At 43.1% G+C, this 14,791-nt stretch overlaps 1 protein-coding gene across 3 annotated transcripts in view; it reads right to left on the bottom strand.

The window, feature by feature from the left end:
* USP3 (ubiquitin specific peptidase 3) overlaps positions 1-14,791 on the bottom strand; it is a 37,308-nt gene continuing 22,517 nt past the window's right edge. For 2 of the 3 annotated variants that reach the window (XM_028707220.2, XM_077918962.1), the window contains exons 8-15: positions 10,574-10,687; positions 7,206-7,352; positions 5,936-6,042; positions 5,769-5,846; positions 5,500-5,618; positions 4,395-4,508; positions 4,215-4,282; positions 1-2,784 (exon numbers count right to left, since the gene is read on the bottom strand). In XM_028707220.2, coding sequence (XP_028563053.2) covers positions 2,619-2,784; positions 4,215-4,282; positions 4,395-4,508; positions 5,500-5,618; positions 5,769-5,846; positions 5,936-6,042; positions 7,206-7,352; positions 10,574-10,687 — 913 coding nt within the window. In that variant the 3' untranslated portion in view covers positions 1-2,618. The remainder of the gene's footprint in view (positions 2,785-4,214; positions 4,283-4,394; positions 4,509-5,499; positions 5,619-5,768; positions 5,847-5,935; positions 6,043-7,205; positions 7,353-10,573; positions 10,688-14,791) is intronic. The other variant, XM_077918963.1, reaches the window with a different exon arrangement.

Here is a 14,791-nt window from a genome sequence, read left to right as displayed (position 1 = left end):
CACAGAGAGAAAAGACTTTAATGGCAAATCTTTCAGAGGGATATGTTCTATGAAGGAATTTGAATTGTGGCCAACAATCCCCTTCCGAAATGCTCAACAGTCCTCACCGAGGATTACACACAATATTTTAATGGCAAACAATCACAGCTATGGCACTAGAACCCCAAGGCCCCTCTCATGCACGCAGGCACCAAAGGGTATTCAAGATGCAGATCACCACTCCAGTGAGAGCGAGAGAGTGAAAGAGAGAGAACGGGGGGGGGGGGGGGGGGCGGGGGGGCGGGGAGAGAAAAGCACCACACTGCCATTTCCAACCAGTCACCACAAGTGCCTGAAAGTCTGACTGCCTCTTACCTTTATAGTTGGGTCTTAGTTGCCTAATCCTTTTGTCTGTGGAATGGAAACACTCTGGTCCATCAACAGAACTTCCTAGGCAGAGCACCTTTGGTGTGGTGGTGGTGGACTATTTGTGAAGCAGACAGGCTTCATCTTGCAGGAAATGGGGGTGGGGGTGGAGGGGGGTGGTAAGACAGGGCATGGTTCCGAACAACTACACAGGGGAGCAACCTTTAATCGGGAAGTGTTGATAACTAGCGTGAACTAAGCCAGTGCTTTTTCAGAGAGCATCTCTAGTGCTTACCTATATTACCAGCTGCACATTCCTGCCCATAACTGTCACTGGCTGGCAGTGCTACACCTGGCAGCTGAGGCGGCAGAACTGAAAAAGTCCCCCCACCCTCCCCTTTAGACTCAGGTTATACAAACAAGGGTAAAAATAAAATACTAATCCAGGCGCAGTACACACTTTGACTGCTTCAAATCTGTCACTTTGACACGACTCACTGAGTATAATCCAGCGGATAAGGAAATCTCCACCAGGAAGAGAAATAACTTGTGTTGCCACAACTCACTGATTAGACATTAGCGTTTGCAGGGGTGGGTGGAGCTAAATTAGGAAAAGGCTTCTTTGTCCAAACTGACGTGCCTGAGCCACCGCACAGCCGGCTTCAAAAACAGGAACAAGTAAGTGCATTGCATTTCAACTGCCACATTCCAAAAAGAAAGAAGGTCTTCACACAGGGGAAAGATACCATGACAAAAAAGGAGGAGGGGGAGAGGGAGGCAAAAGGTGGAAGAGAAAGGGGAGAAATGAGAACCAGACCCAGCTATTTAACATAGCCAATTTTTAAGAAAGGCACATTTACATTACTTTCTGAAGCTTCCTCCTTAATTCCAGCAGGAGCTGGTGCTGAGGAAATATAGCACATAATGTGACCTGATGTTTTCGCTCTGCCTCCTCACTTAAGCAGATGCTAATTCAGGGTTATAATCCCAGGGAACTTGATCATAACCCTACCATGGACCCTTTGGGCATCACTGAGGTTCATTACAAACTCCAGCGACCTGATTCTCTTCTCTAATTTGAAACCCTGGGGTGAGCATAGCACCACAAAATGGTGCTATAATTTCCTATTGGGTGTGTGAAAAAGCAATCAAGTATGTGTAAAGCACATGGGCACAATCTGAGGGGGCCAGCCTCTCCTCAAAATAGCCAGAGTTGCAAGAGAGCACCCTTCTGTTCATTTGAACTAGTCAGTGAGAGCCAAAATCCCTGCTGGGCTGGGCTCCTTACAACTGTAAACCAAATCTGCAGCAACAAACCACAAGATGCAGAGCAAAGAAATGCCAACAAGGAACCCAGGATTGCAATGCTGCAACAGGGATTATTAATACTAGTGAAGACTATAGTCTCTACATTTGCAGTCACCCAAGACTGCTGCTTCCATGATACAGGGATGGCAATTTTACCTATTCCATTCTACCTTCAAGGCATCACAAGACAAAAGGATGCATGATAGTATTACGAGATGGATTATACACACAGTTCTAATCTTAATGGAAAGACTAGCAAATCCTGAATTTTCTCAGCTTTTTTATAGCTTAATCGCTGTAGAACACTAATCTTTCCTCTTGCTTTAAAGGAGAAATGAAAAAATGGAGCAAATTCCTATGATAAACAATGAAGCCAGCTACTAAAGTACAGAGAATTTTGAAAGAAAGCAGCCTCCATAGACCAAGAGTAGCAGCGATTACATGGCCTGCTGAATGAGGCCACAATTCATACACTCCTTTTCTTTTTACAGGCAGCCAAACAACTGTCCACACATAAAGTGTTTGGTACAAGTCCTTGATCTTAAGAAAAAAAGCCTTCCCAAACAGCTGAAAGCCTCCAGACTATTTCATAATTAGGTACACAAATGTGCTTATTAGAAGGATTCAAGTTTCTTTGATGTAAATGTGCCTTCAGAAAGCAAACTCCAACATTGATATACAATGATATACAAAGTCAAACAACTAAAGTAGCTCTTGAAACTATATATAAAAATTGGGTTGAAGTAGCAAATGAGGTTTTTTTTTCCCCCTGGTATGACTAACAACAGTTAGCTTGTGTCCATGTTAACAAATCAGATACTCTACTACTGACAAAATAAAACCAGAACCCACAAGGAAAAAAATGAAAAGTGCACAATGAAATCAAGAGTCTTGGATCAAGTATCTGTGGAGGATTGGAAATGTTTTGTCTGATGGACTTGATATGCACAGGGCAGGAAGAGGTATTAAAGTTTATCAGATGCTGATTTGGCCTGCCGGTCTACATAGAAGAGGATGTAAGCCTTGGCTTTCACCACCGTCTCCTCATCAGTCAGCGTCACGGTGCTGTCATTGAAATGGAACCATCGGCCTTCATGAGTCGCATAGGCTGTATAATGTCCAGAGCCAACCCTGAGAACGTCAAGAAACATAGCATGAGGGAAATTAACTCACTGCTTTCTATTTTAAAAATAAGGCTAACAGGTCATGGGGAAGGATCCTGGTTTTAGCTGTTTCCTTCACCTTAAATACTTGCCATGCCTCAACTGCCTTTTCCATCATTGGATATATCCAACGCAAACACTGATATGAAACATTTCCAGAATGCCTTCTAATGCTCAGGAGCCTTAGGCACATAGCCATGCAAAGATAAACGCAGCCTGTTGGTGGAAGAGGTTCTCTCCTCCTGCTCACTCTCAAGGCTGGGCTTATGCAAGTCTGAAGCATCCACTGGGAAAAGTCTGCACCCCTTCAGTCCTGCCTGCTCATCCATTGGGCGTGCTCTCCATTAGTTTGGTCTTCACCACCTTACTTTTTGACTGGAATACTTCTCTACTTCTATTCCCAGCACTTAGTTAGCCAAGGCGGAAAATGACCCGTCTCCTTAAATTTGCCAGCAGTTTAACCCATAATCAACCAGCTAGGGTCCCCACAATGCCTGGTGCATGAAGCAAGAGTGGCTACCCCTCCCCATGTCATAGAGAAAATAAACATGACTTATTTAGTTGATGCTGTTGGCTTATTCAGGAAGAACCTCAGGCCCTGTTTTTGCCAGAAGCTATTCAGCACTGCATTTTCTTTTTCTGTTGCTCCAAGCAGGAGCCCTTTTGGGGTCATGGGACTTGCCCAGGGCCACATAGCAAGTGGAACAGTGGAACCCACAAGTCTAACAGACCAGCCACTAATCAGCCTACATCATTTTTGAGAGTGTCAGTTACAGTCAGACCATATAATGTGAAGCCAGCTGGATTGTAATCCATTCAGGGTCTTGGGAAAGAACCAAGATCCCAAACCACATTTAAATAGTTCTAATTCTGAATTATCTTTTTGTGTGTTAATTTATGTTGACTCCAATCTAGATCAAGAGGCATTTGTCTTCTAGATACGAGAGCTCTCCTTTTGAAAAAAATAACAGCTCCTCTGACAACAAGCTGCTTCTCACCTGGATGACTGCACTTTTAAACAAAAAATCAAATGTGACCAGCTCCCTCTCATGTAGGAATTAAATGTATTTCCATTTCATTTAAGTAACTCAAATAAGATTGTGAAGTATAAAATTTCTATCAGGACAATATTTTCAGGCAAAGCGTTGCATCTCTTTATTGATTTGTTAAACTTAAAAAGGGAATTAACAAGATAAGCAAAGCTAACAAGGTCATTCTGCATAGATTAGGTTGACATAGCAAGGCTCCCTCTCTAGTCACCACTTCCAATCGTTCCCATACATTCTTTTTCAATTAATGCCTGGTTCCCAGTGGAGTGATGCAGGTTTTACAGCAGAGAAGCCTTTCAATCATCAACTCAGAAAGGCAAAAGAGCCTTCAGGGTCCAATCATACTCACCCTGAACCGTGGTGCACCACCACAGCTGCAAGGTCATACAGACAGCTTTCTGGACCACTGTTTTCTGGCTGCAATTGGGAGGGGGACAAGGAAGAGAGACAAGAGAGAAGAGGAATTGAGAATTTCCCAGCAGCATTCCAGGGCCCCTGACTAGCAGCTCCCCGTGACAAGTCACTGTACCTCTAGCAAGTAACATTTCATGTCTAGGCCTCTCAGGGGAAACTCAACATACGTGTCCACTTTGTTCCTCAGATAAGCTGTCCAGTGAAAGCGTTTTAGATGTAAGCACAGCACCTGCGGAATTAAAAATGGCACATAAGCCGAAGGACATGTCACAAATTCCTTAATGGAGGAGTACTTTAAAAACAACAGACCTGCCACCTCCTCTGCATGTCAAGAGCATATCATAGCAAAGTAGTTGTCACATTTATATCCACATGATCCTAGCAGAAACTTCCAAGTTTGCTTAAAGATAAAATTCCAGAAACGAAACATTTCCCCTCCTCCCCCAAAAAGGCCCATATGTAGTAGCAAAAACGACAGAGTACTACTGCAGCTCTGAGATACAAGCTATTTTACCGCAGAATGAACACTGAAGCAACATCCCACTTCAGGTTTGGGGTGTGCATTCACTTTGGTCAAAGCGTGCACTCTCAAAGTGGCTTGTTTTGAAAAGATTTGGACCTTCTCTGAAGCAAATCAGGCTTCTTCCAAAGCTTCCAAGGAACAGGCAACAAGTTTAAACTTTTCTCTACAAGATCTCCATAATAGAAAAGGCCAGGCATGAAAGAGAAGTTCATTGTGTGACTGACAGCTATAACTTCCAACCAAAGAATGACTTTAGAAGGAATGTCTTCAATCATAAAGGAAGGATGATAAAGTAATATGACAGACCTGTGCCACTGTTTTCCATTTCCCTCTGCTAGTTCATTCTCTTAGCAGCAGTAACACTGGAAGAGTGGTGGCTGGATTTTTTTTTTTTGGGGGGGGGGGGGTTCCTTGTGATATGAATATCTCCTTATGCCACTCAAAATCACTCTCTCACTAAGACCCTTCCTTTAAAACTCCAGTCCCTTGAATCCTAATTTTTAAATAATTCCTCTTGTCTGAGTCTGTTCTATCTTGAGTGTTGCTTATTATCAGGTAAGTCGTTTCTGCTCATCTCTATACCCAGCTCTGCTGGCTGAGGCAAATAGGGAGCTGTAGTCCAAATTATAAGGGAGGCACCAGTTTGCAGAAGGCTGAGATCCATAATCTTTTACAACTTTCAACTCCTAGATCTCACCTTTGGTAGTTTCTGGATCCAAAATTTCTTGGTGGACTTCTGCTTCTTTTTACACTTGTGGCACATATAGAGCTCTGTTTCATCAAGTTCTTCCAGGTCTGTAAAACTGCGAAGACAATCTAGAACAATTGAATTGACATGATTAAAGTCATTTCCTCTGCTTTTTGACTCATCCCTCTAGTGATCTAAATAAAAATACTGATGAAAGAGGCAAAAAAGGCAACTGATATATGCAGATGGCAAGGTTTTAAAAAAACACCACCACCTACCTGGTAATGTACACATTGGTCCATTTTCTTGGTTCTTACGTTTATTTCGGAAGTGACTTGGAATATCTAGCGAAAGGTCTAAAGAAGACACAGGCAATTTCAAAATTAGTTTCTAATGTCAAAAACATAACATCTGCTCATAAAACTTTTCAAGATGCATGATTTACCTAGGAATGGATCAAACTTTCTGGATTCAGTCCCACATATCAAGCAGTTGACTTCATTCTGCAGAATGCCTCCAAAGATGGCTGTGACAACAGTAGACGTGCCATTTCTGAAGGTAACATTACAAGGAGAAAAGGGTCAGCACTGCACAGTTGGTCACATTCAACTAGCACCAAGAGCCCCTAGCCATGCTGAAAACATCCTTTAGGTCATCTAAGTTTCTTAGAACAGATATGGAGAGGTGCTTACATTCAGAAATGGAGCTACTAATATTGCCCCAAATACAACATAAATGTTATGCTCTGTCCAAGTGGCAAAAAGTATCCCCAGATAAATAAATGAAGAAGCACCAGTTGTGGTTGAGAAGGAGTATACTGTACAAAAACATTTTTCTCCCTCTCTCATAACAGCAGAACCCAGGAACACCCAATGAAGTTGAATGCTGGAAGATTCAGGACAGAAAAAAGAAAAGTACTTTTTCCACACACAGAGTGCATAGTTACGCTATGGAATTAACTCCAGCAAGATGTGGTGATGGCTACCAACTTGGATGAATTTAAAGGATGATTAAAGAAATTTATGGAAGGACATAAGGCTACCAATGGCAACTAGTTATTGATGATGGCTCTGTTCTACCCTCCAGGATCAGGAGAGGGCTGCTGCACCCATGTCCTATACTTTCAAAAGGCTGAACCCTAAAGCTCAACCTTTATACTTCCCTTCACCTATCCCTCAAAGGCAGACACATTGCTGAGGCATGGAAGCACCACTTCAGCAGATGAGGATGCTTCCATTTAACTGGCCACTCTCCCACTTCATCTACTTGGCACAAGAGGTCCATGTTTCCAAGGGACATGCTCCCCATGTGTCACCTCACCTCCTGGCATACAAAGGGCAATGTGAGGGAACTGGACATGATGCAAAAAAATGCCACATGGTTATGGGGGGGGGGGGGAGTTGGGATGCCGGGCTACTCTCCAGGAATTTCTGCTTGCCCCACCAATAAAGTGCATCAGCTGTGGTGGGAAATAATTATCCATTGAGGATAACATGTCAGCTCCCAGGAGTCTGCCTTCAGCATGATCAGAGGCTGCAAGCCAAAGCCAGCTGCTAACATGCTGGCTCCCAACCTGTGTGAGCATTTTTCTGACAAACTTCTGCCAAAGGCCACTCCCAATCTTTGTTGTCTAAAAACTACATAATTTGCATTTTCTGCCCTACAATTCAGATATTATGGTTTGAGGAAACCAGATTAAAAACCTCTCTTCTTACATGCAGCATCTACTGCCACCAGAAAGACCCGAATTCTCTTGCAAGATGACTGAGCGGGAAACACCATTGAAGCCTCCTTGGAGTTCCAAGTGCAGATGGTCCAAAAGGTAACGCATGAATTCATGGGCATCTTGTTGCTGGTAGCCCCTTAACACAAACACATCAATGAATATACAGACTGCTTACTTACATTGGTACATAATTCACATTACATGGCATGGCTTACAAACCAGGAAATTTCAATTACATTGGATGCATCACTTTATAATAAAAAAGGCTCAGAGTGATCATTCTTGCCACTGTGACAGACAGATATATGGCCCTGTAGTTTTACAACCAAACAAAAGGCCAACAAGCTTCCCTACAATAGCTCAAATGCAAAACTCATTTGGAGCTGAAAGAAAATCCAGCAATGCGAAACACATTTTGTGGGTGTGCTATGGGGCCTGTGGGTTGCCCAACTGAGATATAGGAAAACAAAACAAAAAATAATCAACTGAATGGTGTACATCCCCTGTATGTGGATGTTTGCTGTGGCATCTACCTGCCTATAATAGTAATATCCTTACTGCTCTCTTGCCTCTTGTGTGCTCTAACTACAACTGGATGCCATTTTATGGCTGCTGCTGTAATCGTGCAGCAAAACTGGGGTTATGCTTTCAGCACAGTATCCAGTGCACCCACCCCATTCCAGAGAATGCTTGCTACTTATTGTGTGTCCCATTCCCAGCATTCAATGGGAAAATTAATGCACTTATGGAGTCAGAAAAGCACCACCAGACCCAAAACAGGGACGTATCAGTACATTTTGGAGTATCCCCAAGGTTGGCAGAAGTACCAAAAAACAAAACAAAACAAAACAAAACAAAAAAACAGAACAGCAAAATGAGGACTGACTTGGGGGAAGGAGAAAAAGACACTGAAACCTAGGTGGGAGAAGGAATGGAAAATAAAATAAATGTGTTGATAAAAATGTGTAGAGAATCCTCTCATTATCTAGATGGGTCATTTCCTGGTGCACAATATGAATCCATTTTTAAATTTACCCAGGGATACAAGTAAGAAACCAATAGAGAAAACAAAAAAATTACCGTTTAGCTTTCTAATCACAGCAAATATATAATTACATTTTTAGACTGCATTGCTCAGCATTTTATTTCAGGGTTTTGACTGGATTTTTATTGACGGCATGTATTTCGTTTTACTTTCTGTTGTAGTCTTTTGATTTTCTAACTTCTACTTTGTAAAACTACTTAGAAGCTTTTAAATATATATATTAGACAGTCTATAAATTGGTTAAACAAACAAATGGCACACCAGATTCGCCTGAAATTTGTACAAAACCAAAGCTTCTAAGCAATGTCAGTGTTTACAGTCCAGTACAGGATTTTATAAAATTATATTTCTTGGTAAAAAAGGTATTATATGTGCTATTAAGTACACAAAATTATCTGGAATTGTTAACATTCCTAATCAATACAATCTCACTAAGGATTTCATTGTTTTCCTCTGAGTTCTTTTTTTCAGACTGGGAAGTGAGGCTAGAGGACAGTGCAACCTGGGCCTGAGCTGGATCCACCCACAGTTTGAAAAATGGGAAACAAACTTAAAACTGCTCACAAAAAGCCTTCCAAGCATACAGTTTCTCAAGTGAGTGTCAGCAGAACAGTGTATGCCAAACAAAGCCACCTGAAAAGGTTTGGTCCATATTGTTCATATTTTCTCAACAGGGAAATATTTGTAAAGTTTCCAAGAAAGAAACAGCCTTTCTCTCAGCCTAACTCAAGGCGGGTTCAAGCACAGAGCATCTGATGATGACTTGCACATGTTAGGAATACTGTTGGGGGCGGGAGGAAGAGACAGAATTGTAGATCCATCACTTTAAGCAGAGCCCTTATCTGAGATTGCTTCAGAAACAAGACTCTTCAGTGCAGTCACATGCTTGAGTCAGCATAGGGCTGGAGCAACAGCAACACTCTTTTAGAAAGGGGGAGCTATGTTAGTCTATCAGAGCAAAAATGAAGTCTCATGGCGCCTTAAAGATGCAACAGATGTGAGAGTCCAGCTCCTCAGATGCGTGAAGTCTCAGTTGGCAATGAGTGCAAAGAAGAAACAAACAAGAGACCGGAGGGAAACAAGATGCAAAAAAGACAGACTACAGCAGGGTGTCGTCCCCCCTCCATATTATATTAGCTTAGCAATGCCAAAATGCTTTATGAATATTGGTTATTTTTCACACATTTAAACTTTATGTAATTGTCCATGTATGTGTTTTTTTCAAATTCTTTTCCCTCTGATCTCACGGTCTACTTTTTTCACTCTCTGATTCCCATGGGTATACATATACCTGCAATGCCAACCAAGGATAACATTTCCTCCATCTGATGAAATGCATTCGAGTGCCATAATAGATTTATTGTCATTAACACCCCTTTCTGTTAAAAGCAAACAAACCCACAGTGCTGAAAATCTGCTGGAGCCAACTTAGGGAGCAGAGCTCTTACTTTGACTTCAAACAACTGTTGAGGAGGATAACTGGCCAAAAGTATTGTAGGAAGCACGATTATGACTTTTGCCCATTGCCTGAAACTACTGGTGCTAAACTTCCTTGATTCTCATCAGCCAGGGATAGACACAGAGTTACTGGAAGAAGGAAAGGAATGGCCTGGGTTTCTCACTTCACAGGCTCTGGGTGTGCATTCAGAGCATCTTTTCAGCACTGCTAGAGGCATTAATACATCAACAGAACATCTTTACTACCTGAAAATATGGAGCAACTTACCTTCTGCACAATTAATCCTAACAGGGTTCAGTGCTCCTTTGAAAGAGGTTCAGGGGCCAGGAGAGGGAGACCTTGGAGAGGAATGACACTTGGATTTACTTGTGTGAACTGTTCTTTTTGACAGCCTGGGTGCAAAATGCCTATTGCACATAGATTTATTCTCTTTGCAGCACTTAGTTATAACTACAATGACAGAAACGAATTCAATATTGAGAGAATCAAGGAAGTTTTGCCCAGTATGTTTGCTTGAAGCTGCTAGAGCTGTACATTTTTAAGCACAGTCCTTGCCAAAAGCAAAGGTTTGGGTTCTGTCAGATACTTAAGCCATGTTGCACAGACTAAGAACTTGGCATGACTTAGCCCTGCTAGACCTCAAATACAACAAAAACACTCAAAAACCACTAACACTGCTTCCTCTGTATACTGGAAGAATAAGAGCCTGCTGGCACACAGTGGGCATTATTCCTACAGAGCTAGAATCTCTCAAGAGCAAGGTAACACTGCATTCAGGGACAACAAAATGCCATCGTTCTGGAGAGAGTCACTGAGTTGCTAACAGCATTCCTCCTTTTCTTGTATGACTTACCTAAAGTTTGGCATGATTTTCCAAACAACATAAAACAATGATTCAGGGCTGAACGCTGTTTGACTCCCTTGCCACAAAGCACACAGAGTCTTCCGAAACTCTTCTACCAATGAACTGTGGAAGAAAATTGAAAGTTTTTAATAGAAGCATTGCCACTCAACCCCACCCCCACTCACCAAGGCCCCCTCCACCTTTCCCCCTTTTCTTCCTAATGTAACACTAATGTCTCAACAAATGAAATGGATCTGTAGAAAATGTAACTTGAAAAAAGAGACATTGCACATACTTTTGTAAACCAAGAAATCTTTAATAAAAATGTTTTAAATTGGTTAAAAAATACCTGATGGTATTGTAATCAATCTGTAACATGGCTCCTTACATTTTCTATTGATTTCCATTTAGATCATTCCCCCCCTGTAAAGTGTGCACTGTCTATCCATATTAATTCTCTTAATTTTAATAGACTCAATAAGAGATAGCCATAAAAGTGTTTTCCTTTCCAGCAGATTTTTATATTTCTCCCAAACTCTATACAGATTCTTCCTAAGAATATGGTTCATAAAACTTTTATAAATTTTCACCTTCCCATACTAAAAACATGCATGCCAGCCGAATTTTAAGTCATGACCTACAAACAAAGTAGTGTTATTCTCAATTCACAGATGGAAAAATGAGACTACGAATGTGATTTGATTGAGGCTTTTCAGGGCTCGAATCTCTTCTGGAGAGAAAGTTAGCTAACAAACCAGGCTGTATCATGTTTAGCTGAATGTAGGGCTTTCCTGACCATCTCAGGTTACTGGGTAGAACGGGGAATTTTCAATCAGGTAGCAAGAGAGAGACCACATCCAGAGACACCACTTTCTGTTCCTCAGTGGTGAGGGCAGCAGCTCACATTTCCTTGCAGTGTGGGAAAAGACATTCCTAACCCCACCGAGATTATTAGACTCCTCTAAGACCATTCAAGATAGCTGTGGATTACATGAATTTCTTCTTGTAATCCAATCGAAATAACTTTATTGTTCTAGCCATTGGCCATAACAAATCTGAATCAAAAATAAATACACAAATAAAGGGATGCTTCGCCCCAAATAATAGTCTCTGTTTAGATCTCTGTGTCACCCTTACAGTTCAATGCTATATTGTCCAGGGTCTTCTTTCTGCTCTTTTTGGCCACCAGAGCAAAAAGGGCAACTTTGCGAGTCACTAAAGTGTTTGCATCACTAAGAAGCTATAGAAGGGAGAGACAGCTTTCTTGTACAGGTGGTTGGGTGAGAAATCGCCTCCTAGGTCCAGTGTATAGCGGGCAATATTGTAAATAGTGCAAGATGTTGTCCACCTGCAGTTTCCCACATATAGTCTGTCTTTGTATACAGTATACCCTGTTTTATTGTCCATCCAAGAGGGCGAAGGGCATAGCTTGAAAATGTCGCTCGATAAAAGTGATTCTTAGTGAGGCTGGCTGGAGATTCAGCAGGGGACTGGCTCTAAAAGCGACTCTTTTTAGAAGGGAGAACATTTAGAGGATTTGACCGCTTGCAGATTGCGTAGTGATTCTGTCCAATGGCACCAATCCCTTAATTGACGTTTGTCTGTGGATATAATCTCCTCTAGCTCATGGAAATAATAAGAATTCAAGTTACATTGGTTGTTAGATTTCCACCATTGGCTGTTCTCCAATTCCACATAGTACAAGGCTGGCAAGCGCTCGCATGGCATGGAGGAGTTTTTTCAGGTAATTAAATCTGGTACAGTCCGCTCTTGCACTTAACGTTGTCCATCCAGCTTCTGTACATAAGAGTGCAACTGCTGTTCCCTTGAGCAGGCAAAATAGAAATTGGTCTTGAGAAATTGGTCTTGTACCGTTTCTTACCCCTTAACAGCACTCTCATCCTCACCCCAGTTTTTGACTCCATAAAGCATTTGAGGGATCACTTTACTGCCAAATACTTTCAGAATGGGATCAAACTGTTTCCTGCCCTTTATGAAGTAAAACTTCTTCAGAGCCCTGGTCACTCTCTACGTTCTGATTTTCATCACCTTGGTGTGCCACCTCCAAGTCACTGTTTCACTGAAAAAGACTCCAATATATTTGGAAACACCGGTTTGCTCTAGTTCATGGTGCTCAAGGGTCCATTTATATCGGATGTGAGGGTGATCTGGCTAAGACATCTGTCACCCCATTGATCGCCAGGGTTGACTCGGTTATTCTGGCTGGCTAGGCAGGTGTCCCTCACCACACCATGTGCGTCCCTCCCGAAACTGCATGCCCAGTGGAAGAGGATGACCATCCCAGATAGAAGAAGTGTACTGTTCTTCTTGTAATTTGCCCTTAAATCCTTCCACCACGGCTAGATTAATCTGCATGAGAAGGGTTCTCTTTTTGCTGGTTTGGCTTGAATTTCCAGTGCCAAGAATACACAGTGAACCATCTTCCTCTCCAAGGGTGCCAACTCCTGGGGACCCAGTCCTTTTGGACACCCCAATATTTTTTGGGGGTGCCCCCAATGTTCTGAAAAATCAAGGCCAAGCACGGTGTGCCTTCAGTGGCCAGCTCCTTCTCCTCCTCCTGCCACAGAGGGGAAGGAGATGAGAAGCAGCTCCCAGACAGTGGTGGCAGCAGAAAGAGGAGTCAGCAGCCATTGATGCCATGCTGCCGCCGTATTCCTACCTCCTCCAACATCATGAATCAATCCCACACACAACCTTGCCCCCCCATCTCCATCACAAGTCGGCACCTTGCTCCATGTTATATTTTTGTTTTTTTCCCCTATATTTAACTAGCCACCCAATCCCATATGTTCTCTGAGAAGTCCACCATCTAGAAGATCTCTATGTTCTTTTTTGAAACTCCACATAAATGGCTTGTCATGTGTCCCAAATTCAAATTAGATGCTGATACAAGTTTTTGGCTCTTGAGTGAAATCATGCACTTGGTCACAAAGGGCTCCGCATCCTATACATGCAGGTAGCAGAATTAACAGTGCCAATTTCACAGGGCAGCAACACCATGAACTGTATTCTACACTAGAAAATATTAACAACCAAGAGTATAAATAACTGATGAGGATATAGACTGCTCACTGAGTCTAGAGGTGGGCAAGGTTTGGGGTCTGGCGCACGGCCCCGCCATCCTCCCAAAGCCACGCCGCTCCACCCCTTGGTCACCACAGTACTTGCTGTGTTTCCACCAAACCCAAATTCAAATTTGCCCTATCTGCAGCGGCTTGAGGAGCAGGAGAGGAGGAGAGGACTGCATCTGAGCAGTCCAAAAGTAGAAAAGGGGGCCGGAACTGATACCAGCAGTGCAGTTGTCCCCAGAGCATCATCGGAAGAAGACTAAGAAGACACAGCGAGAGGAGCGTCGTGGGACAATTGGGTAAAAGCACTGGAGTCAGAGGAACCCCCCCAAGTGCAGAGGAGCACTGGCAGCAAGGCACAGCTCATCCGAGCCGAGCACTGGAGTCAGCTGAAGTTCCCAGGTGCCGCGGAGCACCGGAGTCCTTTAACCCTTGGAAGGGTTGGAAGTGCACAGGGACATGCCAGCGCTTTAGCCCGCAGTTGGTCACATTTTCGGAGGAGCGCCCAGGCAACGGGCCCGATCGCTGGAGTTGCCCCTCTCAAGCTTTGCTGCTCGCATGTGGCAAGCGCCATTTTGCGTGCATGTGGCCCCACTGCTGGATCTTGGTTGGGGGGTAAGTACAGCACCGTATTATGACTGGTGCTTTCTGTAATGCCAGCAGTGGGTCTGCCCTAGTTGTGGAAGCACTTGTGCCCGATTCTCAAAATGCTCCATCTGTGTGGCTGCCTGTAGATCTCAGATTTGGAATTTCCGTGTTTACATTTTGTCTGCCATGTTTTGAAGCAGCATCTCATGGGGCTCTTAAGGCACTGGATGCACGTATGGTTGGTAACGCCCGATTCTCAGCACGAGTGGGGTTTGCATGTATTTATTAGTATATTGGGTCTATAGGTGAAGTTCACGTGAGCCTTTTAAGAAATGCTGGGGCCTTTAAGACATGGGATGCATGCATAGTTAAAACGTTTGCATTTAAGCATGAATAGGGCCTGCATGAGTTTATGCGCTGGTATAGAAGGCGCTCCCCTTAGTCAGCATAGCTCAATGGACAAAGCCAGGTGTGCTGATTTATTCTCTGCATGGGGCTTGGAGCAGTGGCGGACCCCGGATGGTGATAGCATGTGTGGCTGGATAGCTCA

This window comes from Podarcis muralis, chromosome 14 (assembly GCF_964188315.1).
Source record: "Podarcis muralis chromosome 14, rPodMur119.hap1.1, whole genome shotgun sequence".
Taxonomy (NCBI): Eukaryota; Metazoa; Chordata; class Lepidosauria; order Squamata; family Lacertidae; genus Podarcis; species Podarcis muralis.
This window is presented reverse-complemented; position numbering and strand designations above follow the sequence as displayed.